Genomic DNA, 27,544 nt, shown 5'->3' with positions numbered 1-27,544 from the left:
GCCCCGGCGCGGCCCCGGCCCCGGCCCCGGCGGCCGCCCGGCAGCAGGAGGCAGCGGCGAGGCTGCCCCGGGGCCGCTCGCCCGAAGCCCGGCGGGGCATGCCCGGCCCCACGATGCCGGCCTGGGGGATCCTGCCCGTCACGCTGCCCGCCTTCACCATCACCGGCATGTGGATCGTGTGAGTGCCGCGGCGCCGTGCGGGCTGGAGGGGGCGGCCGGGGGCTGCGGGGGGCTGGAGGCGGCGGCGGGGGGCTGCGGGGGGCTGGAGGCAGCGTGCTGCGGGCAGGGGCTGCGGGTGCTGGAGGGAGCGTGCTGCGGGCAGGGGCTGCGGGTGCTGGAGGGAGCGTGCTGCGGGCGGGGGGCTGCGGGGGGCTGGAGGCGGCGGCGGGGGGCTGCGGGGGGCTGGAGGCAGCGTGCTGCGGGCGGGGGGCTGCGGGGGGCTGGAGGCAGCGTGCTGCGGGCGGGGGGCTGCGGGGGGCTGGAGGCAGCGTGCTGCGGGCGGGGGGCTGCGGGGGGCTGGAGGCTGCGTGCTGCGGGCAGGGGGCTGCGGGGGGCTGCGGGGGGCTGGAGGCAGCGTGCTGCGGGCGGGGGGGAGCTGCGGGGCACCGCTGGACCCACGTTGCCAGTTGGGGCAGTTCCGCACGCTGAGTCGCTCCTGCGCCGCCCCGCGCCCCGCAGCAGCGCTGCCGTGTGCCTCCCTGCCCTCACACCCTCCCTCCGAATCAGAGTCGTAAGGGTTGGAAGGGACCTCGAAAGATCATCCAGCCCCCCTGCCAGAGCAGGACCACCTAGAGTAGGGCACACAGGAACTCTTCCCGGTGTGTTTGGAATGTCCCCAGAGGAGACTGCGCAGCCCCTGCCAGTGGTCCCTAAAGTTAGGCGTTAGTTAACCCGCTGTGCAAGACGCCAGCGTGCACACGGAGCAGAGGCTATTACTGAGTGTTGTGCACGGATGGGAGCTGGGTGGTGATTTCCCACTTTTACTGAAGCCTTAGCTTTTGGGACAAGAGGACCAGGTGCCCCTGCCCAGGTGTGAGTGCAGCTGATGCTCAGGCAGCGCAGGAGTGGCTGCGGGAGCAATGCCACCAGCACCGGTCCTGCAGGGCCAGGGCTGCACCCAGCCCATGAGGTGGGTGGATGGAAGGGCCAGGGGACATTTGTCCCTTGTGCTGGGAGCAGAGCCTGTGTCAGCTGGGGGAGCAGCAGCAGCCCACCCTGCCAGCACCTTCCCAGAGCCCTGGGGTCTCAGCTGATCACGTAGGGCTGTGTGCCCCCGTCCATCAGCCCAGCGGTGCCAGTGCCGCAGGCCTGGGAGACACCGAATGAGGAGCTTTTCCCAAAGGCACAGGGAGCCCCCGTGTAGGTGTTGGGACTTTCTGGGGTGTGGGATGGAGGAAACACACCCATACTACACAGGAGCTTCCCCCCTGCAGTATCCTGCATCCTCCTTCATGACAAAGGCGACTGGTGCAGGGAGCTCAGCCTCCCGAGATTTTCTCCTGGGTGCTTTGCAAAGCCTTGACCGTCTCCTGTGATGACCCTGGGGGGCAGATGCCCCTCCAGCCCCAGGCAGCACAGGTGGGAGGTGCTGCTCATGGTCCTCACAGACAGAGCTGCCAAGGGAGGAAGGGTCTCAGGGCCTCTTTCTGTCCCCAGACATCCTGCGGCCGCCCTGGGGATGCAGTGTCCTGTGCCTGGGGTGCAGAGCTGCCTGTGCCTCTCTCGACTTGCTGCCCCCTGCCAGGAGGGTACAGCAGGCTGGGACAGGGACCAGGGCCTGTGGGGAGCTGTGCTGGGAAGCAGCTGAGCCAGGGGGCGATGGGGGAGGTGATGCTCTTTGTGGGTGGCCCTTGGTCCCCCGCAGCCGTCCTGCTCCTTGCCCGGGCTCTTTGCTGGGATCACCCTTTGGCAGCCAGGCTGTTCCGTGGCCGGGCTGTTCCGTGGCTGGGCCATTTGTGGCCAGTGCAGGCAGGACAGGGGTTTTCTTACCGGTGTCGGGGCCTATTTTTAACCTGAGCTGTTTACAGCCGCAGCGGCAGCGACGTGAGCAGCGCGGTGCTGCCAGGTGCTGTGGCTGCCAGGGGCAGGCTCCTGGCTGCTGGGGACACCCTGGGGCTGGGACTCCCTGGAACAGAGCAAATGCTTGTCACAGACCCCGTGGTGCCCTGACTGAGGGGCTGCAGGGGCTCTGTGGTGAGATGCCGAATCTGCCCCGCAGCATGTGCTGGGCTCGGGCACTTGCTTTTCTCTTCCCTGCTCTGCCAAGGCAGGAGGTGGCATAGGGTGGGAGCTGGCCCCTGGCAGGCAGCGGGGGGCTGCATCCCTGCTCCAGGCTAGCCCCTGGGCTGGCCCCAGCGGGATGTGGGATGTGGGTGGCCGTGTAACCCCTGTGGTTGTCTCTCTCCCAGGTATGCCATGGCACTCTCCAACAACCACATCTGCCCTGTCCACAACTGGTAAGGCTTGGGGGGGGGGAGCAGTGAGGGCTCTTCACCCCGACCCAGCTCAATTAGAGACCCCATAACCCCCAGTCCCCTCCAGACCCTGCCAGAGCACTGGGGGGCTGAGCCTGCCCCCAACCTCACCCTGCTGAAAGCCCCCCTGGGAGGGGGCTGGGGATGAGCCGAGAAGCGGGAGCGTTAGAGGGGGCACAGAGCCACCCCTCCCCAGCACACACGGGGCTTGCAGTGAGAGGCTGCAGATGCCCCTGTGTCTCCTGTCCGACCCCCAGCGGTTCTGGGGAGCAGAGGTGCTTGTGCCTGGCTGCTGGCGGGGTTGAGCCCCGCGTTGGCGAGGCAGCGAGGGGGCCAGGGCCGAGCAGGGCCGGCAAAAGCTGTCCTCTCTGCCTCCCTCCTTCTCTTCCTCCCTCCTTCCGTCCCTCCCCAGCCGGGCTGGCCTGCGGTCACGGCTGCGCCCGTGAACCACCCAGCCCCGCCGCTTGCCAGGCAGGGAGAGGGAGGCCATTGACACAACACAGCATGGAGAAAGTATGAAAACAAGCGGCCAGGGAATTACAGAGGGACGTGTGTCTCCATGGAAAAGGTTGAGGCTTGTCTGCTGGAGGCTAAATCTGGCAGTGCCAGGGGACAGGACGGCCCGGCAGCACCCAGCCGCCCCTCGGCCAGAGCGGCCCGGGGATGGGGATGAGGCGGGGGGAGGCGAGGGCTGTGAGAGAAAAGCCCTGTTTGCTGCCTTGGCAACTTCTGCCTTTGGCTTGTTGTGTCTCCTTAAAAATCTGCCCGGGAAAGCAACGATCCGTGTTAGTTTCATTCTTGCCGGAGTGTTTGAAGGAGGAGGGGGGAGGAAGAAAAACCTGCTGCGATTTCCTGCCGGTGGCTGCTCCTGCCCCGGGAGGGACGTGTGTGTGGCTGCTGTGCCCAGCGGCTCCTGCCCCGGGAGGGACGTGTGTGTGTGTGTGTGGCTGCTGTGCCCAGCGGCTCCTGCCCCGGGAGGGACGTGTGTGTGGCTGCTGGGCACAGCGGCTCCTGCCCCGGGAGGGACGTGTGTGTGGCTGCTGGGCACAGCGGCTCCTGCCCCGGGAGGGACGTGTGTGTGTGTGGCTGCTGGGCACAGCAGCTCCTGCCCCGGGAGGGACGTATGTGTGGCTGCTGTGCCCAGCAGCTCCTGCCCCGGGAGGGACGTGTGTGTGTGTGTGTGTGGCTGCTGGGCACAGCAGCTCCTGCCCCGGGAGGGACGTGTGTGTGTGTGTGTGGCTGCTGGGCACAGCAGCTCCTGCCCCGGGAGGGACGTGTGTGTGTGTGTGTGGCTGCTGGGCACAGCAGCTCCTGCCCCGGGAGGGACGTGTGTGTGTGTGTGTGGCTGCTGGGCACAGCAGCTCCTGCCCCGGGAGGGACGTGTGTGTGGCTGCTGGGCACAGCGGCTCCTGCCCCGGGAGGGACGTGTGTGTGTGTGTGTGTGGCTGCTGGGCACAGCAGCTCCTGCCCCGGGAGGGACGTGTGTGTGGCTGCTGGGCACAGCGGCTCCTGCCCCGGGAGGGACGTGTGTGTGGCTGCTGGGCACAGCAGCTCCTGCCCCGGGAGGGACGTGTGTGTGGCTGCTGGGCACAGCAGCTCCTGCCCCGGGAGGGACGTGTGTGTGGCTGCTGTGCCCAGCAGCTCCTGCCCCGGGAGGGACGTGTGTGTGGCTGCTGGGCACAGCGGCTCCTGCCCTGGGAGGGATGTGTGTGTGTGTGTGGCTGCTGTGCCCAGCGGCTCCTGCCCCGGGAGGGACGTGTGTGTGGCTGCTGTGCCCAGCGGCTCCTGCCCCGGGAGGGATGTGTGTGTGGCTGCTGGGCACAGCGGCTCCTGCCCCGGGAGGGATGTGTGTGTGTGTGTGTGGCTGCTGGGCACAGCAGCTCCTGCCCCGGGAGGGACGTGTGTGTGTGTGTGTGGCTGCTGGGCACAGCAGCTCCTGCCCCGGGAGGGACGTGTGTGTGGCTGCTGGGCACAGCGGCTCCTGCCCCGGGAGGGACGTGTGTGTGGCTGCTGGGCACAGCGGCTCCTGCCCCGGGAGGGACGTGTGTGTGTGTGTGTGGCTGCTGGGCACAGCAGCTCCTGCCCCGGGAGGGATGTGTGTGTGTGTGTGTGGCTGCTGGGCACAGCAGCTCCTGCCCCGGGAGGGACGTGTGTGTGGCTGCTGGGCACAGCGGCTCCTGCCCCGGGAGGGACGTGTGTGTGGCTGCTGGGCACAGCGGCTCCTGCCCCGGGAGGGACGTGTGTGTGTGTGTGTGGCTGCTGGGCACAGCAGCTCCTGCCCCGGGAGGGACGTGTGTGTGTGTGTGTGGCTGCTGGGCACAGCAGCTCCTGCCCCGGGAGGGACGTGTGTGTGTGTGTGGCTGCTGGGCACAGCAGCTCCTGCCCCGGGAGGGACGTGTGTGTGGCTGCTGGGCACAGCGGCTCCTGCCCCGGGAGGGACGTGCGTGTGGCTGCTGTGCCCAGCAGCTCCTGCCCCGGGAGGGACGTGCGTGTGGCTGCTGTGCCCAGCAGCTCCTGCCCCGGGAGGGACGTGTGTGTGGCTGCTGGGCACAGCAGCTCCTGCCCCGGGAGGGACGTGTGTGTGTGTGTGTGGCTGCTGGGCACAGCAGCTCCTGCCCCGGGAGGGACGTGTGTGTGTGTGTGTGGCTGCTGGGCACAGCAGCTCCTGCCCCGGGAGGGACGTGTGTGTGTGTGTGTGTGGCTGCTGGGCACAGCAGCTCCTGCCCTGGGAGGGACGTGTGTGTGGCTGCTGGGCACAGCAGCTCCTGCCCCGGGAGGGACGTGTGTGTGTGTGTGTGTGGCTGCTGGGCACAGCAGCTCCTGCCCCGGGAGGGACGTGTGTGTGGCTGCTGTGCACAGCAGCTCCTGCCCCGGGAGGGACGTGTGTGTGGCTGCTGGGCACAGCGGCTCCTGCCCTGGGAGGGACGTGTGTGTGGCTGCTGGGCACAGCGGCTCCTGCCCTGGGAGGGACGTGTGTGTGGCTGCTGGGCACAGCGGCTCCTGCCCTGGGAGGGACGTGTGTGTGGCTGCCTGTGCCCAGCAGCTCCTGCCCCGGGAGGGACGTGTGTGTGGCTGCTGGGCACAGCGGCTCCTGCCCTGGGAGGGACGTGTGTGTGTGTGTGTGGCTGCTGGGCACAGCAGCTCCTGCCCCGAGGATGGACAAGGCTTCCCGGCCTCGGGCTGCTCGCTTTGAACAAATATGTATAAACCCAAATCTGTTCAACAGAATCATAACAACAAGGCTCCTCCCAAACCAAACGTGCCCGGAGCAGCCCCTGAGGCCGGGATTCTGCGGTTGGGAAACAAAGCCACCAGTAAATGAGACTGAAAAAACAGCACAGCCCAGCCCCTTCCCAAAAAGGGCTTTTTAACCCCGTGCTTGCCGGCTGCTGATGGCCCTGGGCCATAGCCAGGGCAGCACCGGACCCTGTTGCCCCCAGACCCACCGTGGGACTTGGGGGGCCCGTTGGACTCCCTGTCTGCAAGGTGGGGAAGGGGCCCAGCTCAGCTGTGCCAAAGTGCCTGGGTCATGCTGCAGAGAAAGGGGTACCCTAAAACCCTCTGCAAGTGTGTGCCAGCTCCTGAGAGGGCAGGGGGGCTCCCAAGCAGGGTGTCAGGGGAGTGCTGGTGGCTGCAGGGCCCCCTTCCCACCGAGCTTTGCATTCCTGCCCGTCCCGTGTGAGAACTGCAGCTCGGGCCATGGGCTCCATGGTGCGCCTGGGAAGCTGTTGGGCCGTGGGTTGCTGCATGTACTCGGCCCCAGGGTGTGGGCACATCCTCGAGGTCAGAGGAGCAGCTCGGCTGGGCCCCCGTGCAGGGGCTGTGGGCAGGAGCAGGGGGGTCCTGGATGCTGGCTTTTCCATCTCATCCCTTCCCATGGCTTCCCACAGGAATTACAACCAGTCCTGTGGCGTGGATAGCCCCGGCTCCTGCTGCACGCTGGACCACATCCCCCTTGTCAGGTGAGCAGCTGTGGGGCTGGAGCAGGGACACCTCCCCCCAGGGCAGCCCAGCAGCGAGTCCTGGGGAGGGGGCTGCGCTCAGGGCTGAGCGCCTGCCCTTGTCCTTGCAGCAAGTGTGGGACGCTGCCTCCCGAGAGCTGCTTCTTCAGCCTCATCTGCAGCCTGGGCTCCTTCATGGGTAAGTGGCTGGGGCTGGAGGTGGGGAGCTGGGTGTTGGGGAGACCTGTGGAGCTGCCCCAATGTGGGGCTGGGTGTAGGGATCCCAGGGAGCTGCCTCAGCTCAGGGTTGGGTGTGGGGATCCCAGGGAGCTGCCCCAGTGTGGAGCTGGATGTGGGGTCCCAAGGAACTATCCCAGCATGGGGCTGGGTGTGGGGTCCCAAGGAGCTATCCCAGCATGGGGCTGGGTGTGGGGTCCCAAGGAGCTATCCCAGCATGGGGCTGGGTGTGGGGTCCCAAGGAGCTACCCCAGCTCAGGGCTGGGTGTGGGGGTCCCAGGGATCTGCCCCAGTGCAGGGCAGGCCCTGGGGGGCCTGGGCGAGCGCTGGGGCTGTCTCTCCCTGCTGCAGTGATGCTGGTGGGGCTGCTGCGCTACGCACACCTCCTGGAGCGCCTGGGACCCTCGCTGCTCAACACGCTGGGGCTGGGCACGGGCTGGCTCTGCGCCGCCGGCCTCACCATGGTCGGCAACTTCCAGGTAAAGCCTGTCCTGGGGGTGGGGAGTGGGCTGAGGCTGGAGCGGGGGGTGGCAGCTGTGCCGAGGGGGCCCAGCCGAGCTGCTCCTGCCACCCAGCCGGCGGTGTGTGCTGCCTGGAGGCAGTGCCGGGGCACATGCCTGGGCAGAGCCTGTGCTCCAGACCCAGCGCAGCCCCGGGCTCGATGGCAGCTGTCGGCACTTGCCCCCGGTGCCTGGCGCCGGATGCCCAGCAGCTGCCTGCAGCAGCCGCTCCCTGCTGCTTGGCAGGGGCCCCTGGGGAAGGCTTTGCTGGCCCCGACCCCCTCACGCCCCAGCCGTGGCTCGACGGCTGCCTTTGGGGATGCTCTGGGGCAGAGTGCAGCCCCTGTCCTGTGGCTCTCAGCCCAAGGGGCTCAGGAGCTGCTCCCCCGTGGATGAAGGAATCAGAAGCCCTTTGAGATCCCAGCAGCAGCCGCTGCTGAGCTGGGAGTGGGGCACAGGGTGAGCGGCTGCCCCCCCGCGGGAGCAGAGCTGTGCTGGGGAGCGTCCCGGGCTGCCGGCACTGACGCTCTGTCCCTCGCAGGTGGATCACGCCAAGGTGCTGCACTACATCGGGGCCGGGGTGGCCTTTCCCACCAGCATGCTGTTCCTGCTCCTGCAGTCCATCCTCACCTACCGCATGGCCAAAACCCGCGGGCAGTACTGCACCGGCCACCTGCGCAGCGTCCTCACCGCCCTGGCCTTCGTCACCCTCATCTTCAGTATCCTTCCAAAAGGACAGAGAGACCTGGGGGGGACTGGCAGCAGATACACACCCCACGTCCTCCATGCCCTGGTTAGGCAGGGGGGTGGCGCCAGGAGAGGGGCTGAAGGCAGGCAGCCTGCTGCTGGGCTAGGCTGGGCTGGAGGAGCAGCACAGGGGCGCCGAGGAGGGGAAGGGGCTCTGGTAGGCATCTTTTGGGAAGCAGGGATGCCCCAAACCAGCCCTGCCCAAGCTGCTGCAGCCCAGGACTGGTTAATTGGGGTTTCTGATTAATGAGGCAAACTGGGAAACTGGGAAACGAGGTGACGGTTTGTGAGCAGGAAGAGGGAAAAGCACGCGGTGTCTGCAGGTCCCAGGGAGGTGGGCTGGGGTCTGGCTGGGGCAGAGGGTCCCGCTCTGTCAGCACAGCAGGCAGGGAGCTGGGAAGGGCAGGACAAGGGAGACAGCACTGGTACCTGTCTGCTGTGGCTGTGCTGCCCTGCCAGCGCCAGGCACTGGGAGTGGGAGAGCAGCGAGGTGTGGGGAAGGGGCTGGGACCTCTCCTGGGGGGATGGCGAGTGAGCAGAGGGCTCTGCCCCGTGCGCCTCACACCCCTGCCTCTCTGACTCTCCCACATCTTGGTGGTGCTGGCAGAGGCAGGGTGCTGCTGGAGGCTTCCCCAGGAGGGCTGGGGATGTACCTGCCTTCCCCCTTTGCTCAGGGCAGCTCTGGCAATCGCTTTCCCTGGAAATCCCCAGCGGGGAGGGGAGAGGCATGAGGAAGCTCTGGGCTGGGGGTCACGTCGGCTTTGCATCTGGGAGGAGGATGGGAAGCACCAGCCTGGCATGAGGAAGAGGAGTGTGGGGGTGAGGCCGCTGGGAACCCTCAGTGCTGCAGCCTGAGCTTCCCCCGCCCCGGCCTCTTCAGAAAACCCCTGCCTGGCCCTGGCCCCGCCGTCTCCCGGGGCTGGTTTGAGCACGTGTGCCACCCGCCATGGGGCTTCCCGGAGCTGGGCCAGCGCCTGGGCTGCTGGGCTCTGGGTGGTGTGTGCTGCGAGGGGCTGTGGGACGGGGTCCCCCCAGGGCTGCTGGGCTCTGGCTGTGCTTTCCTTGACGGGGATGCCCTCAGGCGGGGTGTTCTTCATCCAGGAGAGCTTTGTTCTGCAGCACGTGGCTGCGCTGTGCGAGTGGATGTTCATCATCGATGTCCTTGTCTTCTACGGCACCTTCACCTTTGAGTTTGGGGCCATCTCCACAGACACCTTCCTGGTGCTGCTGAAAGCCAGCCGGGCCCCCAAGAGTTACAAAGGCGAGAGCAGCGTGTGTGGCACAGCCCACGTCCGCAGCCACGCCGAGGGCCTGGCCATGGCCTGAGCCCCGGCCAGGGCAGGGGCGGCAGCTCCCGTGGGCACCCCAGAGCAGGGGCTGCCGCTGCCTCCCCCGCCTCGAAGGTCTCGGAGTCCCTGACTGCCTCGGGGGGGTTGCAGGCATGGTCCCCTCCCTGCCCCCGGGGTTTGGGGGCTCTGTGGGGTGTGGGGACCCAGCCTGGTGCTGTGGGGATCTGCCCCAGAGCCTCTGGGGTTGCCCCATCTGAGTCGGGGACTGTGGGGAGCAGAGGCCCCCTCCGTAAGGGCTGTGGGGGAGCAGGAGGCTCACCCTCCCCTCACCTGGTGTGCTGGGAAGGGTCTGATTCCTGTTCCCCCTTCCTGCACAGCCGTGGGCGTGGGGTTCAGCAGAGCAAGCCTTCCCGCTGGCTGCTGTGACTGTCAGAGGAGCCAAATCCCAGAGTGCCTTTTCCCTCGTGCCTGGGGAGGCTCTGCCAGCACCCCCGGTCAGGATGGTAGTGGGGGACTCTCCCTGCCCACCCAGGGAGGGTAATGCCTTGTGCTGCTGTGAGCTGGCAGCAGCAGCCCCCCCAGCCAGGGCTCTCTCTTCTCAGGGCCTTCCACGCCCCCAACCGCTGCCTTTTGCCCCGTTTCTCAGCCTGGAGGAGGGGTGCTGAGGCGGATCTCACCTCCTGGGCCCCTGGCAGGCAGCTTAGGGGAGAGATGTCTGTGCGTGGCCTGTGACACCAGCGTGTCCTGCACACGGTGCCTGCAGAGCAGCAGGTTTCCCCCACGTCCTGCGGGGAGCCTGCAGCCCCCAGCCCCGCTGCAGCCCCCACCCAGGGAGCGCAGGCAGGGGGAGGGGAAGCACGTCCCGGGGAAGGGAGGGAGCCAGCGCCCCGTTCTTCTGGGACTCTCACAGCCGTCCTCTGGTGCCTTTCCCCGCACTCAGCCCTGGCAGCCCGGGCCTGGGGCAGCGTGGCGGGGCTGCGGTGGGGTGTGAATGTGAGTGTGTGTGTGTGTGTAGAGAGCTGCACATATATATACGTATAGACAATGTTTCCCTGTCCCAGGAGCGGGGCCTCTGCTGCTGCTGTGTGTGTTGATCAGGATGGGCTTGCTCGTTTGCCCACCCTTTCAGAACCGGCCGATAAATCCACCTGTACGTGTAGCTGGAGGAGGAGCGTTTCTGACTTTTATATCTAATATATATTTTAAAGCGTCTATATATATATGTAAAGAGAGAAGTGCGAATTTACAGTAATAAAAGGGAAAACGAGCCCTGTGTGTGACAGCCCGTCCCCCTGCGCTGCGCTGGACGGGGCGGCGCCGGGCACGAAGGGTCCCGCGGCTGCCAGAGCAGCCCGGGCTCGCTCCCCCCCGACGGCCAGGCAAGCGGGGCCCCGCGCCTCCAGCCGCGACGCGCCGGGCCGGGGTTGCACGTCCCGGCTCCCCGGGGGTCCCCCGGCCCCCGCCGCTGTCCCCGCCGGGGCGGGGCCGGGCCCGGGAAGCCCCGGGAGGCGGGGCCGGGCCGGGCCGGGCCGGGACTTTCCCGGGGCCAGGCGGCCGCGCTGGAGCGAGAGCTGGAGGTGAGCGGCCGGGACAAGGGGGGCAGGGGGGTCGCGGGGCCGGGGGGCTGCCGGGAGGGAGGGCCGGCATGGCGGCCAGCCGTGCGCGTCGGGCGCCCCTGCATCCCGGTTCCCAGCCGGGCGGGTGCTGAACCGGCTGAGGCGGCTGCAGTCCGAGTACCGGGGCTGCCCGGCCCCGCGGAGGGTCGGCAGCGGCCGTCCCTCGGGCCCCGGCTGCCGCCCGGCGGCTGTGGAGCTGGGAGGTGTTGGGAGGGTGCAGGCTCCAGGGGCATCTGCTGCCTTGGCCTGGGGAGGAGGGAGCGAGTCGCAGCGCCGGTGCTTTCCCCAGCCAGCCGGGTGGCTGCCGGTTGTCTGCTTTCTGTGTGCCGGCGGGTGCTGCCCCGGCGGGTGCTGCCCCGGCTCCCAGCCCTGCTGCCGGTTGTCCTGTTTCTGTGCCCCGGTGGGTGCTGCCCCGGCGGGTGCTGCCCCGGCTCCCAGCCCTGCTGCCGGTTGTCCTGTTTCTGTGCCCCGGCGGGTGCTGCCCCGGCTCCCAGCCCTGCTGCCGGTTGTCCTGTTTCTGTGCCCCGGCGGGTGCTGCCCCGGCTCCCAGCCCTGCTCCTGCCCGCCCGAGGGGAAGGGTGCCGCCGAACGCCAAGGCGTCAGCGATAGCGGGGCAGAGCGAGGGTCGGGAGAGTGAGAGACGGGAGGCGCGCGGCTGGCGCTCAGAGGGGGTTTCTGAGGGCGCGCAGATACACGGCCGGGGCTGGAGCTTCATAACACGACAGCAAAGCAGCGCATTTGCAGGCCCTAGAGGAGAAAACCAGAAGATGAAGTGGGTGGCTGGGGTTTGCCAAAACCCACTTGATAGCCGCAATGGGAGTAAAGGCACTTTATGCAGAGAGAGATGAATGGCTTCTGCGCTCGAGGGCAGACTGTCAGGGACAGGAGGGTTCAGACAGCTCTCAGGGAGAGGGGATTTCTCTCTGCTACGCCAGTCAAGGACTTGATTTCCAGGAAAGGTCTCAGAACAAAGTCCCTGTGAACTCCGTGTTAAGAGGGACCCAGCGGCCCCTTGCCAGCTGGAACTGCTGGAGTAGAGCCGAGCACAGGATTTGTGCAGGAAGGAAGGTTGGGTATTTAGGGCCACTGTTTGCCGGCATTAGCAGGCCCCGTGGGAATAGTATGTTGGAGCAGGAAGCTGGGTGGCTGGGACGTGTGAGCTGTGCAGCAGGGCAGCTGGAGCAGAGCTGCGCTCGGGCAGCCTCCTGGCCTCAGCAGCACCCTCTCCCACAGCTGCTGAACGCTCCCCAAGCACGAAGGGCAGCAGCTCTGCACGACAGCTGGCTGTCATGGGGAGAGAAAATAGCACCTGTGCTCCTAGGTCACGTTCGAGGAGCTGCAGGCGCGGAAGAGCGGCTTTAACTCGTGCCCCTCGCAGCTGGCCTGGATGGAGGCGCTCTGGCTGGCACGGGGAGCCTGGGCCGGCGGCGGGTGCCACGGCAGTGCATCGTGGTCGGGCTCTGCGCTTTGCCCTCATTCCCAGAAATGCCCTGAGAGTCTTTCCTGAGCCCTGGGAAAGTCTAAGGAGAGGGAAGAGTTAGCAGACCCCTCCTGGGCTGTGTGGGAGATAAAAGCCGAGTGTGCTAGTGTCCATGGGGAAATCCAGGGGCCTGGGGATCAAAGAGCAGGGCTGCTTAGCCCAGGAGGCAGGGCTCACCTCTAGCACAGGTCAGAGTCTGCCTGAGGTTGCTTTTCCAGGAACAAGGAAGAGGGCAACGATGCTCCAGCTCTGTCTAGAGCCAGGTGGGCTTCCTGCGCAGGCGTGTGGGCATATGGCCAGCAGCCTCCCAAGGGAGCCAGAGCTGTGCAGGCTGCGGAGGTGCAGGCACAACCCCGTGGTGTTCCTCAGCCACACTGGTTGCTGCAACAAGTGATGAGCGAGCTGTGAGACCCCCTCTAGAGAGGCTGGGGCTGATGGTACTAGAGAGGGGGAGCTGTTCTGTTCAAGGGGCACAGCCTGTTCTCCAGCATCCTTGGGCCTGGGCTCCCTGAGCCAGGCTCGGCGGGCAGGGTTCGAGGTGGCTCTTCCCAGCACACCGGGGAAGTATGTTTGTCCCCTGCTTCACCTCTCTGGGAGATCTGTGCCAGCAGATGAGGTGGCTGGCTGGTGGTGGCAGGCTGAGGTTGCCTAGGCAGGGTGTCTGGTGGGTTCCTGACAGCAGGGAGTGTGTGCTGTGTGCTGCTTCCCACAGTGGTTGGGGTTTGTTGGTGGTGCTCCTGGGCTTTTGGAAGGCCCTGCAGAATGTCAGGAGGAAGGTCTCACCTCACTTGGCAGTGCTCAGCCTCCTCACATGCCCTTGCTGCACCCGCAGGTCCCTGGGGCCCCCCCTGCCCCGGGCCATGCCACAGGCAGGCTGGGCTCAGCTGGGCCATGGGGGAAAAAACAGGACTGGGGCCACAGGGCAGCCCCTTTGCAGGACCTGAGCGACTTGAAATTCAACTTGAGGACTTGGAAAATCTCCTTGAGAAGGCCCTTTTCAGCTTCTGAAGAATATGAGTCACGCACGGGTTGAACAATCCCCTTCCTTCCCCTGTTCTCTCCCACACACCCAAAATCCCCCGAGCAGGACCTGCAGCAGCCACTGAATCAGAAATTCACGGTATGAGGGCACCGACGAGTCACAGAAGGGAGGGTTTAGCTTTTTTTTCCTTTCCATTGCTTAGGGAGCAGAAATGTGGAGCGAGAGCACGTGCCTGGAGGCCCTGCTCTGAACCTGCCCCTTCGCCGAGGTCGATGGTGGTTTCCTGCAGTTAGGCAGAGCTTCACCCCGGTGGGACACCGCAGCGATGCTGGGGCTGGACAGGTTGCTGAGACCAGCCTCTTCCTCCCTGGTGAGTGGGAGGACGCGAGGGCTGCGGGGAAGGGGCCGCGCCGCGGGCAAGAAGGGAACGGGAACAGCGATGGCAAATGCGTCCTTCAGGCCGGCCCTGCGGGAAGGATGCAGGGGCTGCCGCCCAAGTGCGAATCGGGGGCGTGCGAGAGCATCCCTGCGGGTGCCGGGCGAGGGGTCTGCTGCAGCCCCGCGGAGCTGCCCGCGGCCAGGGCGGCTGCGGGGGGCTGCGGGGCGGCTGCCCCTCGTTGGGTCCCGGGGAGGGATTTGGAGGAGACATCCCTGCCCGGGACGCGCATCACGGAGCGAGTGCTGCGGGGTAGGGACCCGCGAGGCCTCCGGGGCTCGGTCCGGGCGCTGGGGCTCGGTCAGGGCGCTGGGGCTCGGTCAGGGCGCTGGGGCTCGGTCCGGGCGCTGGGGCTCGGTCAGGGCGCTGGGGCTCGGTCAGGGCTCTGGGGCTCGGTCCGGGCGCTGGGGCTCAGTCAGGGTCCTGGGGCTCGGTCCGGGCGCCTTCAGAGCTGCGGGTGTCAGTGGGAAAGGACTCGATGGCTGCTCAGCCGGGTGCGGGGCCCGAAGCGGGGCCGGCGGCCGGACACCGGGCGGACAAACCCCTGCGTGCTGCCGGGGGGACACTGGGGGCGTTCGGGGGCTCCGGGGACGGGCGGCCGCCGGGATCTGCAGCGCGCTCGGACACCCAAACTCCCGGCGCGCGGGGAGCCGGTCCAGGCTGTCCCTCCGTGCTACCGGCCCCGGGGGCCGCCGGCGGGGGCCCCGCTCGCCGCCCGCCCCGCTCGCCGCCCCGCTCGCCGCCCCGCTCGCCGCCCCGCTCGCCGCCCCGCTCGCCGCCCCGCTCGCCGCCCCGCTCGCCGCCCCGCTCGCCGCCCCGCTCGGCCCGTGCGTTGCGGGGCGGGGCGGTGACGCGCGGTCCCGTCATTTCCCGGCTCGGCGGAGTTTCTGGGGACTTTCCGGAGCGGCGGTGCCTTCCTGCCGCCGCCGGCCCCGCTCACCCCCGCGCTCTCCCCGCAGGCCGGCGGCCGGCCCCGCGCAGACATGGACGAGCACTTCCAGCCCGTGAGTGCGGCCCCGGGGGACGGGGGGGCGGCTGCGCGGTGCCGGGATGGGCGGTGGGGGGTCAGTGCTCACTCCCGGCGCGGGCAGTGGAGGGTCTGTGAGTGCCACGGGGGCGGTAGGTGGGGAGTCTGTGCCTGCCCCCGGCGTGGGAGATGGTGGGAGGGCTCTCTGCCTGCCCTCAGCCTGGGAGACCGAGGGTCTGTGCCTTAGGGTGTGGGAGATGGCAGAGGGAGTCCGGACCTGCCTCTGGGGCGGGAAATGGAGGGGGTCTGCGTGTGTGTCAGGGTGAGCAAAGGGGATCTGTGAGCTCTCCAGGGGTGGGCAAGGAGGGATCTGCACCTGCCCACCCCTCTTCCCAGACTGGGGCTCTGTGCCTAAGAGATCCCCAAAGGTGGGCACTGGGTGTCTGTGCCAGGCTGGGGCTTGTCTAGGATAGCAGGTGGGGGTCTGTGCCTGCCCCCCAGGGCGGTCAGGGGTTCCAGCACCAACGCACTCATCTTCCCTCCTGTCATCCAGTGCCTGGATGGGATTGACTATGAGGACTTCAATTTTGGCTCCCACATGATGGAGCAGAAGGAGCCTCTGATGGAGACGGGTAAGAGCCCGCTGGCTGTGCCCTCCCGGGGCTCCCCAGCCGCACTGGGCTTTCCCAGCAGGCTGACTCACGCCTCGTCGTTCCCAGCACTGCCATGAGCTCTGTACCCGCTGCCCGCTCTGTGGGACGACTGGGAATCCCTGCCCCATGCCACCAAACGGGGACTGTTCAGTCTGGCCCCACTGCTTAGTCTACCAGGGACTTGGGGTTAGGCCGAGATGGGTTTCCAGGGGCTCCCTGCTATTGGGGTGCCAGAGCATCCTCTGGCCCTTCCCTGCCTCTCCCTACTCCCAGCTGCGCTCTGGCAGCACAGGGGCCCTGAAGACCCCCATGGGACAGACAGGGACCACCTCCCCTCCAGCACTGTCCCCGTACCTCCAGCCTCCGTTCCAGGAGCACACGCCGCGGTTATCCCATGTTTCTCACTCGTGCCTCTCCTCTCTGTTCCCCAGTGGAAGGTCCCTACCTTGTCATCATCGAGCAGCCAAAGCAGGTAAGGATGTGCCGCAGGTGAGGGCAGGGGAAGCCGTTCCCCCCGCTCCCCCGGCGTCGGCTGTGGGCCGCCCTCGGCTCAGCCCGGCTTTGCCTCCGCAGCGGGGGTTCCGGTTTCGGTATGGCTGCGAGGGCCCTTCGCACGGGGGGCTGCCGGGAGCGTCCAGCGAGAAGGGGCGCAAGACCTACCCCACGGTCAAGGTGAGCACGGTCCCGGGACGGGATGGGGCCGCATCTCCAGGGTGCTGGGTAGCTGCGTTGAGCTCTGTGTGGCGCTGGAGGGACGGGAGGGCTGAGGCAGGAGGAATGGTGGCTGTAGGGAGGGATAGCAGCAGTTTCTGGAGAGTCCTGCCGGCTCCTGGGTGCTGAACCTGAGTCCTGCCGGCTCCTGCGTGCTGAACCTGAGTCCTGCCGGCTCCTGCGTGCTGAACCTGAGTCCTGCCAGCTCCTGCGTGCTGAACCTGAGTCCTGCCGGCTCCTGCGTGCTGAACCTGACTCCCATCTCCTTTCTCCCTGCAGATCTGCAACTACACTGGGATGGCCCGGATCGAGGTGGACCTGGTGACACACAGCGACCCTCCCCGCGTGCACGCCCACAGCCTTGTGGGCAAGCACTGCAACGAGGCTGGCAACTGCATTGCAGTCGTGGGACCCAAGGACATGACGGCTCAGTACGTGCGGGGCAGACGTGGGGTGGCCTGGGCTGGGTGCCCGAGGGGCTGCTCACAGGCTGGACTGAAGAGGAAGGATGGTGCTCCCTGGGGCTGGGTTTGCTGGGCAGGGCTGGGAGTGGGTTTGGATGAGGTTGTCAGCACAGCTCTGTCCCCTGAGCAGAATGCTCATCTCTGGGTCCAGCCCATGCAGCTCGGTTTGGGCTTCTGCCCTCGGGGCTGCAGCTCCCCAGCTTTGCAGCTGACTTCTGCAGACAGCTCGAGTCCTGGGGTTGTTTGGCAACTGCTGCAGCTGCTCTTATGAACCCAGCCCTGGATGCTGGCTCAGCCCAGTCCCCTTTGCATCCCTCTGGCCTTGCACCCCTCTCGGTTCTCCCCTTGGGACCCGGAGTTTCCCAGCCCCGGTGCTCCCAGATCCCAGCGGGATCCCTCTTCTCCTCCTCTAGGTTCAGCAACCTGGGTGTGCTCCACGTCACCAAGAAGAATATGATGGAGATCATGAAGGACAAGCTGAAGCAGCAGAAGATGCGCAACAGGAGCCACCTGCTGACGGGTGAGTGCAGCCTGGGGGCTCTGTGGGACCCGGGGTGACCGCTGCGGCGCTGGGCTCAGCACGGGGCGCGGGTGCACAGAGTCCCCATGCCCTTGTCTGACCTGATGTCACCTCCCCTGCCCTGGCAGAAGCGGAGCTGCGCGAGATCGAGCTGGAGGCGAAGGAGCTGAAGAAGGTGATGGACCTGAGCATCGTGCGGTTGCGCTTCACCGCGTACCTCCGCGACAGCAGCGGCAACTTCACGCTGCCCCTGCAGCCCGTCATCTCGGACCCCATCCACGACAGCAGTGAGCGCGGGCCCGGGGAGGGCACGGGCGGCTGGGGACGGGCCGTCTGCCACGGCCACTCCCAAACGCCTCTCCCCGTGCCGCACAGAGTCCCCCGGAGCTTCCAACCTGAAGATCTCCCGCATGGACAAGACGGCGGGCTCGGTGCGGGGAGGAGACGAGGTCTACCTGCTGTGTGATAAAGTGCAGAAAGGTAAACGGCTCCCTCTGGCCGCAACCTTCCAGAGGGGCTGCGGCAGCACGGCCCCGGGGCGCGGCGGCTGTCGTGCCCACACCCTGCCCGGGACAGCGCCAGAGCTGCTTCTCTCCGCAGATGACATCGAGGTGCGCTTCTACGAGGATGACGAGAACGGCTGGCAGGCCTTCGGGGACTTCTCCCCCACGGACGTGCACAAGCAGGTAGGGGCAGGCGGGGGCGTGTCCTGCCGTGCCACGGGGGGCCGGGGAGGCCCGTCCCCAGCCACGGGGAGCAGCGGGACCCCACGTCCGTCCGTCCTGCCCGCAGTACGCCATCGTCTTCCGCACGCCCCCCTACCACAAGCCCAAGATCGACCGTCCCGTCACCGTCTTCCTGCAGCTGAAGCGGAAGCGGGGGGGCGACGTGAGCGACTCCAAGCAGTTCACCTACTACCCCGTGGTGGAAGGTGAGCACCCCCCAGGCAGGCTGGCGAGCCCCCCGCTGCCGGGGCTGCCCCTCACCCCGCTGCCCCTCTCTCCTCGCAGATAAGGAGGAAGTGGAGAGGAAGCGCAAGAAAGTCCTGCCTCAGTTTCCCCAGCACTTCGGTGGGGGCTCGCACATGGGGGGTGCCGGTGGAGGGGCTGGAGGCTTCGGCTCTGGAGGAGGTGAGTGGGGACACTTCTTACAGGCCATGAAGCTGGGGAAGGGGCTGGAGCACAAGTGTGATGAGGAGGGGCTGGAGGAATGGGGGTGTTGAGCCTGGAGAAGAGGAGGCTGAGGGGAGACAGGAGCCCTCTCTGACACTCCGTGACAGGAGGCTGCAGGGAGCTGGGGGTCGGTCTCTGTTCCCAAGTCATGGATGATAGAAAAGAGGAAACGGCCTCGAGTTGTGCCAGGGGAGGCTGAGATTGGAGCTGAGGAAGAGCTTTTTCCCTGAGAGGGTTTGGGCTTGGCAGCGTGAGGCCAGCAGTTAGTGGCTGGACTCTGTGATCTTAAAGGCCATTTCCAACTGTAATAATCCTACAGTTGCCCCTCCCGGCTTGGGTGTCTGCAGCCCAACTTGGGGGGACTCCTCACTCCCCCCTCACCCGTTCTCCTCCTTGCCCCTCAGGTGGGAGCCTCAGCTTCCCCTACTCCCCTGGGCTGGCCTACAACAGCATCTACTCGCCTGGCCCCCACCCCGTGGGGGGCTACCAGGGGGGCGTGCAGATGAAGGGCCCCGAGGCAGAGGGCTCCGGGAGCAGCAGGCAGGCGCCTGCGGACAGCATGTACTGCCAGGAGCTGCAGAAGCACGGTAGGAGGCGTGGGCGGGAGCCAGGGCTGCCGGGCAGCACTTGGAAGAGGTGGCGCGGGTGGGCTGGGGACCTTCTAGGGCTGGGTGCTGGGCTCTTCTGAGCCCGGGAGGGATATGGGAGGGGGGCTGGGGCTGCTGCTGCTGTTGGTGACATCCTGCTTTGCCCCTCAGCCCAGCTGTGCCAGCTGTGGATGCTGGCACTGGCCCGTCGCAACGCCTATGCCCTGCTCGACTACTCGGTCACAGCCGACCCGCGCATGCTGCTGGCAGTCCAGAGGCACCTGGCCGCGTCGCAGGACGAGAACGGAGACACGTGAGTGCTCCTGGGCTTCGGGGGAGAGTCATTACAGAGGCTCTGCGACGGTGGGACCTGGCAGGGAGGACCTGGACAGAAGCCAAGCCGGAGGCTGTCTCGCTCTCTCCACAGGCCTTTGCACCTTGCCATTATCCACGAGCAGACGGCCGTGATCAAGCAGCTGATCGAGGTCATTGTCAGCATCCCCAGCCAGCAGATCATCAACATCTCCAACAACCTGCAGCAGGTACCTGTTCCCCAGGGCAGCCGCTTCTCCTGTGCCCGGGACTCGCGCTGGGTTCCCAGCCCTGAGCGCTGCCACTGGCGAGGGGAGGCTGCGGGGCTGAGCCCCATGCTGTGGGGCTGGGCTCCTCCGGCGAGCGCTGCCCAGGGCTGTGCCACATCCCGGCGAGTGCTGCCCAGGGCTGTGCCACGTCCCCATGAGCGCTGCCCAGAGCTGTGCCACGTCCCTGTGAGCGCTGCCCAGAGCTGTGCCACGTCCCCGTGAGCGCTGCCCAGGGCTGTGCCACGTCCCTGTGAGCGCTGCCCAGAGCTGTGCCACGTCCCCGTGAGCGCTGCCCAGGGCTGTGCCACGTCCCGGCGAGCGCTGCCCAGGGCTGTGCCACGTCCCAGCGAGCGCTGCCCAGGGCTGTGCCACGTCCCGGTGAGCGCTGCCCAGGGCTGTGCCACGTCCCCGTGAGCGCTGCCCAGGGCTGTGCCACGTCCCGGCGAGCGCTGCCCAGGGCTGTGCCACGTCCCCGTGAGCGCTGCCCAGGGCTGTGCCACGTCCCGTCTCGCCCCGCAGACGCCGCTGCACCTGGCCGTGATCACCAGGCAGGCGCAGGTGGTGCAGCTGCTGCTGCAGGCGCATGCAGACCCCACGCTGCTGGACCGCTACGGCAACTCGCTGCTGCACCTGGCGCTGCAGGCGGGCGACGAGGACGTGCTGCGGACGCTGCTGGCGCACCTGGGCTCGGCCGCCCCGGACCTGCTCCGCCTGCCCAATTTCCAGGGTGAGTGTGGCCGGGAGGGAGCTGGCGGTGCCGCCTGGGGCTCAGCCGCAGCGCTGCTGAGCTCCACCCCCCGCTGCAGGTCTCCTGCCCGTGCACTTGGCCGTGAAGGCGAAGAGCTTGGGCTGCCTGGACCTGCTGGTGAGGAAGGGAGCGGACGTGAACGCGGTGGAGCGGCAGGGAGGGAGGACCCCGCTGCACCTGGCCGTGGAGATGGAGAACCTGAACATGGCCACTCACCTGGTGAAGAAGGTACGGGGGAATGGGGGGCTCGGTGACTGTGGGATGGGGATGGGGTGCAACCTCCGCCAGGGCTCTGGCAGATGGGGGGGGTCTCCTGTGGCTTTGGGGTGATGAGCTGGGGTGGTCAGCACCCAAACAGCCCATCTCCCTGGCCTCGCGCCTTTCTCCGCAGCTGGGAGCAGCCATCAACAGCCGGACGTTCGCTGGGAACACCCCCCTGCACCTGGCTGCTGGCCTGGGCTCCCCCACCCTCACCAAACTGCTCCTCAAAGCCGGTACAGTGCTGCCCCCCAGCCCGTGTCCCCCCCAGCCCCGCCTGCCTGCGCTGGGGGATGGTGCCCAGGCACAGCGCAGACCCCTGGGCTGACCCTCCCTGGTCGGGGCTCAGTCCAACCTTCCCTGGCAGGGGCAGACACGCTGTGTGAGAACGACGAGCCCGTGAGCCCGTCCTCGTCGGAGGCTAGCAGCGACGCAGAGCCCGAGGAGCAGGAGCTGCCCATGGAGCTGGGGCAGCTGGCCCCGGCCCTGCAGCCCGGCCCCAGCCCCGCGCCTCCTGCCCAGGGGCACAGGCACCGGCGCTGCCACACGGCCCTGGACCTGACGCGGAGCCAGAAGGTGAGTGCAGTGCCGGGACAGGCTGCTGGGGAGCACTCCTGCGGGGCTGGGGCAGGGACAGGGCAGAACCGCAGGAGATGCTCCTGGGGGGGATGCCTGTGCCCCTCCGTGTCCTGCGCAGAGCTGGGGCAAGCAGGGAGGCTTGGCTGGTGTTTTTGGGGTGCTGACACCCCTGTGTCTCTGCAGGTACGGGAGATCCTGCTGCAGGCCTCACAGCAGGGTCCTGAGGCCGAGCTGCCCACCACCCCCCAGCCAGGTGAGCCGCCCCCTCCCCCGGAGCCCGGCAGGGGCAGGTCACGGGCAGCAGGAGGTGACTGAACAACCTCATGCACCAGGACAGGCTGGGGGTCAAACTGCTGGATAGCAGCTCTACAGAGAGAGACCTGGGACTGCTGGTTGATAATAAGCTAAACGTGAGCCAGCAATGTGCCCTTGTGGTCAAGAAGCCAATGGCAGCCTGGGGGCATCAAGAGTGTGGCCAGCAGGTCAAAGGAGGTTCTGCTCCCCTCTGCTCTGCCCTGGTGAGGCCTCATCTGCAGTCCTGTGTCCAGTTCTGGGCTCCTCAGCTCAACAGAGACAGGGAACTGCTGGAGAGAGGCCAGTGCAGGGCTACTTCCTTATGAGCATCTTCCTTATGAGGAAAGGCTGCGGGCCCTGGGGCTGTTTAGTCTGGAGGAGACTGAGGGGGGATCTTATTAACAGTTACAAATAGCTAAATGGTGGTGTCAGGAGGTTGGGGCAGCACTTTGTTCTGTTGTAGCTAGCAACAGCAGGAGGAGAGATGGGATGAAGCTGGAACACAAACAGTTCCCTTTAAACATAATTAAAAACCTGTTTGAGTGAGGGAGCCCTGGCACAGGCTGCCCAGGGAGGGTGTGGAGGCTCCTTCCTTGGAGGGCTCCAAGATCCACCTGGGCACGTTCCTGTGTGACCTGATCCAGGTGACCCTGCTTCTGCAGGGGGGTTGGACTGGGTGATCTCTAAAGGTCCCGTCCAACCCCACCAGTCTGTGATTGTGTGACTCTGAGGCGGCTGTGCCACGCAGGGAAGGTGCTGTCGCTGGACAGCGAGGCGCTGCAGGGGCTGGAGCAGCTGCTGAACCGCGACTGCCGCGGCGCAGACTGGGTTGAGCTGGCCAAGCGCCTGGGGCTCTGCAGCCTGGTGGAGACCTACAAGGACACCCCCTCGCCCAGCGCCAGCCTCCTGCGCAGCTACGAGGTGAGTGCCTGCCGGCCCACGGAGCCCCCCGGCCCCTGGGCTGCCCCCGCCCCATGCTGAGCCCTCTCCCCACAGCTGGCGGGGGGCAGCCTGGGGGGGCTGCTGGAGGCGCTGGACTCCATGGGGCTGCGCAAGGCCGTGCCGATGCTCCACAAAACCGAGGCGCTGGAGAAGCTGCAAAGCACAGGTACGGGGAGCCAGGGGCTGGGGGGGCAGGGGCCCCTGCTTCCTCCCCGCTGACAGCCCCGGGGCTTTGCTTTGCAGAGCTGAAGGAAGACAGTGCCTACGGCAGCGAGTCGGTGGAGGAGGAGCAGGGCCCCACGCTGGCCCTGAAGCTGGGCCCAGGGGGTGAGCTGCCCCACAGCCAGCAGCCCCAGGTGCACTGAGGCGCTGGCAGCCCCTGCGCCCGCCTGCGGGGCCGCATCCTCCCCCTGCCCTGCCCACACAAGTGCCTTCTGGACTTGGGGTCCGGCTGCCTCGACTCAGGGGGACAGGCTGCAGCCGGCTCCTGCCCCTCTCTGCTCTTATTTAATGGCCCCCTCCTCGGAATAAAGGGACACAGTTTGTATGAGCCTTTGCCCTCCCTTCCTGCAGCCCTGGGGCTGGCCCTGCGGCACCCTGGGCACAAACCACAGCGCACGCCAGGCCTGAAGAGCCAAGTTTACTTCAGTAACTGAGAGAAGAAGCTGTACAAAGGGGTTTTTCCCCCCCCCCCGAGCCGCCGGGGGCAAGGGGGGAAGGGTTGGGAGGCGGTTTGTTTTCCTTTTCCTTTTTTTTTGGTTTTGTTTTGGGTTTTTTTTGCAATAGACTCAAAAGAGCAGAATAAAAAGTTTGACACATTCGCAAAGTCCGTGCAGCACCCAGCTGGGTCCCAGCACGTGTGCCAGCCCCCCCAGCCCTTGCGCTGCCCCCAGCCCCCTACACACACCCTGGGCACTCGCTGCACCTCCAGCACAGGAAGGAAAGCTGTCTCTGGCCCACACCAGCACCCCCTCATTACCCCCCAGGCCAGTGGGGAAGCCCATCTCAGTGCTGCCCACCCTGCCCCAGGTATGCTGCACACCCCTGGGCGCTGCCAAGGGACCTGCTCCTGGCTGCTGGGGAGGAGAGAGGGTTGTCCATGAAGCACCAGTGCATCAGCCCCCGCCTCCCCAAACAGCCACCAGCGTAAAGTCCAACCCCCCACCCCAAATCCCTGTGAAAACCTCCTCCCCTGCCTCCCAGTGCCGTGCCTCTGAGCCGTGCCTGCGTCGGGGGGGGTCTTTGTTTTGTTTTTTTAAACAGTCCCCAAAAAGCATCAAAAGTAGCTGCCCCCCCCCCCAACCCAAAACAACCCTCCCTGGTGGTCAGCTCGATCTGGTACTAAAAAGTGCAAAACTGTATCACAAAACCCATTCGAAAGTTGTAAGAAAGCAGAGAGGGTGGAGGGGTGGCTGGGGGGGCAGGGCTGGGCCCCTGCCCTGCTGCCCGGCTCGGGGCTGCACCCCCAGCTGCAGGAGCTGCAGGAGCTGCAGGAGCTGCAGGAGCTGCAGGAGCTGCACCAAAGCAGCCGCTCACGGGCGCTTGCTGCAGCTTTGTCTCTCGTTTTCCTTTCCAAAGGTGAAGAGCTGAGCCCAGCGCGGGGGGTGTCACTTGTCGCCCCCACCCTGGGCGGGGGGCTGGGGCCCCACAGCCAAGCCCAGGGCACGCAGGAGCAGGAAAGAGTCTGCGGGGGCTGGGCTGGGGCCCGCCCTGCCCGGCCCGTGCCCGGCCCCACCGGGAAGAGCTGCCCCCGCCGGGGGCTGGCGGCCGCGCGGCTCCGGGGGGCAGAGCGCGGGGCCTAGGCCTTGCGGGGCACCGCGGGGGACTGGCGGCCGCCCCGCTCCGACGCGTTGCGCTTCACCTTGGGGGCAGCGCCCGGGGGCTCGGCCGCCAGCGACGGGCTGGAGCGCGATTTCTTCAGGCCCTCGTCGTCGCCGGCGCAGAGGCTGCACTCGAAGGCCGCCAGGTCGTCGGCGCCCGCCTTGAGCTTGGCGCGCAGCAGCATGGCGTACGTGCCGTAGCGCGACTTCTGGGGGCACAGCGGGCGGGGGTCAGCCCCCTCGGCCCTCCCGCCCCTCAGGATGGCTGAAGGGGGCACACGGGGGTCGCCAGCTCACCTCAAACTCCAGGTACTCCTCCTTCTGCTTCAGCTCCTCGTACTCCTTGCCCTTCACCTTCTTCTCTGGCAGCGAGGAGCGATGCTCCAGCAGCTCCGCAGACATGGTCTTGAACTTGGTCTCATGGCTCTTCACCTGCTCCTCCTGGGGAGAGCAGCACCGTGTCAGTGTCCTGCTCCGTCCCCCCAGCAGCGTGTGGCCAGGAGAGGGGCTTGCTCTTCTTCCCTGCTCGGTCCAGGCGGGAGCTCGGCTTCTGCTCCCGGGTTTGTTGTTCATTTCAACACACAATGGCACGTAGAAGCATGGGCCCTGGGGGGCAATCTGCTCCTGCCTCGGGGGGTCTGGCTGCAGCCTTAGAGCAGCACAATTTAATCCCCTCAGAAACGAGGCTGGCAGTGTTTTCTAATCCTGCTGCTCTATGAATAGCCCTGCCCCCGCCATCCCCAGCCCCCGCTGCCCCCAGCCCACCTGGGACAGCCGCGTGCAGGAGCTGGGCAGCAGCGGGCGGCTGAACTTCTTCTGGGAGCCGATGGCCGCGGGGAAGGGGGGCGCGGAGAACATGGCTGCCACCACGTTGATGCGCGTGATCCACGAGTGCATCTGTTCAGGGTTCCTGGGGACAAAGGCCAAGCCGCAGGTGGGCTCCTCTCAACACACGCTGACACGCTTGCCCTGTAGACGGGATCCAGGTCCCCCAGGCCTGGCCCTGGCTGGTCACAGCCCCAGTGACCTGGGCCCTCGCGAGCCCATCGCCGAGGGAAGAGGAGGAGCTGGGCCACGCTCAGCCCAGGAAGGGCCAGGACAGGAGACAGCATCGTGGCCCTAAGCCCCATCTCACCCTCTGCCCCAGCCTGGGGCCCAGACCGCAGGGCACTCACTGTGCTTGAAAGAGGAAGACCCTCCAGTCAGCTGTCCTGAGGTAGAAGACGTTGGGTCGCTTGCTGTAGTCCGACGCGCACGTGGCCAGGGAGTGGTGGATGCTGATGGCGTTCTTCAGCTCCTCCTCCGCCAGCGCCTTCCCGGGCTTGTACTCCTCCTGCGGGCACAGGGCAGCTCAGGGAGGCACCTTCCCCCCCAGACCAGCCTCACCAGGCTGCTGCAGGCTCCGCTTGTGCTGCACCCCTGGGGATGGAGTGCACGGGCCTGGAAACAGCACGGTGCCCGTTCCCACCTCCCCAGCTCTGGGCATGCAGCCTGAGCCCCCGGGCAACGGCCTTGTGCCTCCTCGCTCCCCAGCCCAGCACCTCCCTCCCTGCTCAGCACCGGCGGGCAGGGCCCTCAGCCAGCTGCTGCCTTCGCTGCCTGAGCACCCGGGCACAGGAGCGGGCAGGCGCTGGCTCGGCTCAGGCCAGACTTGGCAGTGCCGCGGGCTCCCCACGTGCCGAGGACGATCCCTCTGGCTGGCGCGGTCACAGGGGGTCCCGCTGCCGCCCACCCACCTTCTGCAGGTACAGGATCATCCCCTTCAGGATGGCGTGGAAGGGCTTCCAGCCGCGCTTCCCGCGGGGGGCTGCGGGGAGGAGAGAGACGTCAGGCAGCAGCGCCAGCCCCTGAGCCCCTGCCCCGTGCTCCTGAGCCCTTGCCTGGCAGACAGTGCCGCTGCCGTGCAGGTAACGGGGGCTTTGCAGAGCAGCTGCGTCGAGTCAGGTCAGGGCAGCATTACACAGCAGGGCTTAGCGGGGATTTCAGGGTGGAAATGGGGAACGTGAGCAGCAGCAGCCACTGTGCTGCTTCTTCAGCACGCTGCAGAGCACCTTCCTTCATCCCCACCACCCCAGGGCAGGGGAGCACCTCCCAGGGAGCCCACCCACCTTCCCAGCCCCACAGGCGCTGCCCACTGCCATCCCAGCCCCTGACGGTGGGGGCAGAGGGGCAGGGTGAGGCTTTCGGGATCCCCAGCCCAGGCACTGAATGAAGCCCAGCACAGCCAGGGTGCAGGGACAGACAGACAGGGCCCACGAAGGCACCTGAGATGCTGAGGGCACTGGAACACGTGCGTGAGGAGGAAAGGCTGCAGGCCTGGGGCTGTTCAGCCTGGAGAGGAGAAGGCTGAGGCAGGGGGGCATCACCAACACTTACAAGTACCTAAGGGGTGGGTGTCAAGAGGATGAGGTGACACTTTTTCTGCCCAGGGAGGGTGTGGAGGCTCCTTCTCAGGAGGACATCCACCTGGACACGTTCCTGTGCCCCCTGAGCGAGGGGAACCTGCTTTAGCAGGGGCTGGAGCAGCTCTGCAGGGCCCTGCCCACGCCCACATCCTGGGGTTCTGCGACATGCTGCTACAGTCAGACACTTCATAGCGACTCCTGCTCCGCTCCCTGTTAGGTTCCTGGAGCTCACTGGTGCCCTCTGAGCCCAAGTCCCTCTCCCCCTCTGTCCCAGGGGCTCCCCAGACACCTACTTTTCTTGCAGTCGGGATCAGCGTGGATCTTGCGCACTAACAGTCCGTGCTTGTAGGTGGCGATGCTGGAGTCCTGGGAGAAGTCCAGGAAGGGGTTACTGCAGCTGCTGATGCGCTTGATGGACTTTGGGTTGGGGTCTGCCAGCTCCGAGAGGGACCTTCTCAGCTCCTCCTCATCTCTGCAGCCACAGATTTGGGTGGGAAAAGGGTTTGTTACCTTGCTGGGGACAGCAAATAACAAGCCTTCCACCTACCGGTGCCACTTTTAGGCCTGGCTTCTGAAGGGGAAGGCCCTGAGCACCAGGCTAGGCTGAGCAGTCTCCCGTCACCACCGGTGAGCACCCCAAACCCAGCCGTGCCCCTCCTGCCCCCCGCAGACACGGAGGGGCCTTGGCCCGGAGGGAGAGCGCTGCCAAAGCTGCTCCCCCCGCCCGGCAGGAAGATGTGGGAGCCCAGAAGAGCTGCTGCCTCCCCCCTCCCTCAGACCTGCTTGCTGCTAATTAAACCCCTCAGCATCTGCCTGCATCTCCATGGCAGCAGCCCGAGCAGCGGCTCAGCGCTGGCGGTGCCGCCGGGCTGATTAATCCCCGCAGCGCAGCGCGGGTTCTGCGGCTCCTGCTGCGGGAGATGGCAGCTGTGGGCACCCTGCGGGCACAGCCGCGGCCCCCTGCCCGCTCCAGCCCCCTGCCCACCGCCGCCCAACCCGCAGGCAGCCAGCCTGGAGCAGCCTCCCGCCAGCGTGCTGGGGAAGGGGTGCCCGTGGAGGGGCTGAGGGCAGACAAGGGTGTGTTGCCATCGCCACCATCCCACCCCAGCCCAACCTGAGCTCCTTCTCCCTCCCCCAGCCC

At 66.9% G+C, this 27,544-nt stretch overlaps 3 protein-coding genes across 5 annotated transcripts in view; 2 read left to right on the top strand and 1 right to left on the bottom strand.

The window, feature by feature from the left end:
• The first annotated feature begins 29 nt into the window (after positions 1-29).
• On the top strand, positions 30-10,443 carry TMEM150A (transmembrane protein 150A). Its single transcript, XM_062001859.1, has 7 exons — positions 30-178; positions 2,409-2,456; positions 6,365-6,436; positions 6,547-6,614; positions 7,004-7,131; positions 7,694-7,871; positions 8,981-10,443. The coding sequence occupies exons 1-7, from the start codon at positions 99-101 to the stop codon at positions 9,223-9,225; spliced, it is 819 nt and encodes a 272-aa protein (XP_061857843.1). The 5' UTR covers positions 30-98; the 3' UTR covers positions 9,226-10,443.
• A 255-nt stretch (positions 10,444-10,698) lies between these two features.
• Positions 10,699-22,728, top strand: NFKB2 (nuclear factor kappa B subunit 2). 3 transcript variants are annotated; one of them, XM_062001847.1, is made up of 24 exons: positions 10,699-10,765; positions 13,469-13,636; positions 14,662-14,706; positions 15,223-15,301; positions 15,754-15,794; positions 15,896-15,994; positions 16,313-16,464; positions 16,911-17,017; positions 17,146-17,304; positions 17,393-17,497; positions 17,618-17,703; positions 17,810-17,948; positions 18,028-18,147; positions 18,594-18,776; positions 18,948-19,089; positions 19,204-19,318; positions 19,877-20,084; positions 20,164-20,333; positions 20,497-20,599; positions 20,731-20,939; positions 21,126-21,195; positions 21,985-22,157; positions 22,233-22,344; positions 22,422-22,728. In XM_062001847.1, the coding sequence occupies exons 2-24, from the start codon at positions 13,592-13,594 to the stop codon at positions 22,541-22,543; spliced, it is 2,784 nt and encodes a 927-aa protein (XP_061857831.1). In that variant the 5' UTR covers positions 10,699-10,765; positions 13,469-13,591; the 3' UTR covers positions 22,544-22,728. The 3 variants fall into 3 exon arrangements, with proteins under 3 accessions (XP_061857831.1, XP_061857829.1, XP_061857830.1); XM_062001845.1 differs by having other exon boundaries at positions 21,946-22,157; XM_062001846.1 differs by lacking the exon at positions 10,699-10,765 and having other exon boundaries at positions 13,415-13,636; positions 21,946-22,157.
• Positions 22,729-22,816: 88 nt separating this feature from the next.
• The window catches only part of PSD (pleckstrin and Sec7 domain containing), a 28,946-nt gene continuing 24,218 nt past the window's right edge, over positions 22,817-27,544 (bottom strand). Inside the window, exons 11-16 of the mRNA XM_062001844.1 lie at positions 26,697-26,875; positions 25,735-25,805; positions 25,174-25,331; positions 24,764-24,908; positions 24,296-24,439; positions 22,817-24,207 (exon numbers count right to left, since the gene is read on the bottom strand). Coding sequence (XP_061857828.1) covers positions 23,977-24,207; positions 24,296-24,439; positions 24,764-24,908; positions 25,174-25,331; positions 25,735-25,805; positions 26,697-26,875 — 928 coding nt within the window. The 3' untranslated portion in view covers positions 22,817-23,976. The remainder of the gene's footprint in view (positions 24,208-24,295; positions 24,440-24,763; positions 24,909-25,173; positions 25,332-25,734; positions 25,806-26,696; positions 26,876-27,544) is intronic.

Source organism: Colius striatus, chromosome 8 (genome assembly GCF_028858725.1).
Source record: "Colius striatus isolate bColStr4 chromosome 8, bColStr4.1.hap1, whole genome shotgun sequence".
Taxonomy (NCBI): Eukaryota; Metazoa; Chordata; class Aves; order Coliiformes; family Coliidae; genus Colius; species Colius striatus.
The sequence above is the reverse complement of the archived record's forward strand: the minus strand, read 5'-3'. Positions and strand labels throughout refer to the sequence as shown.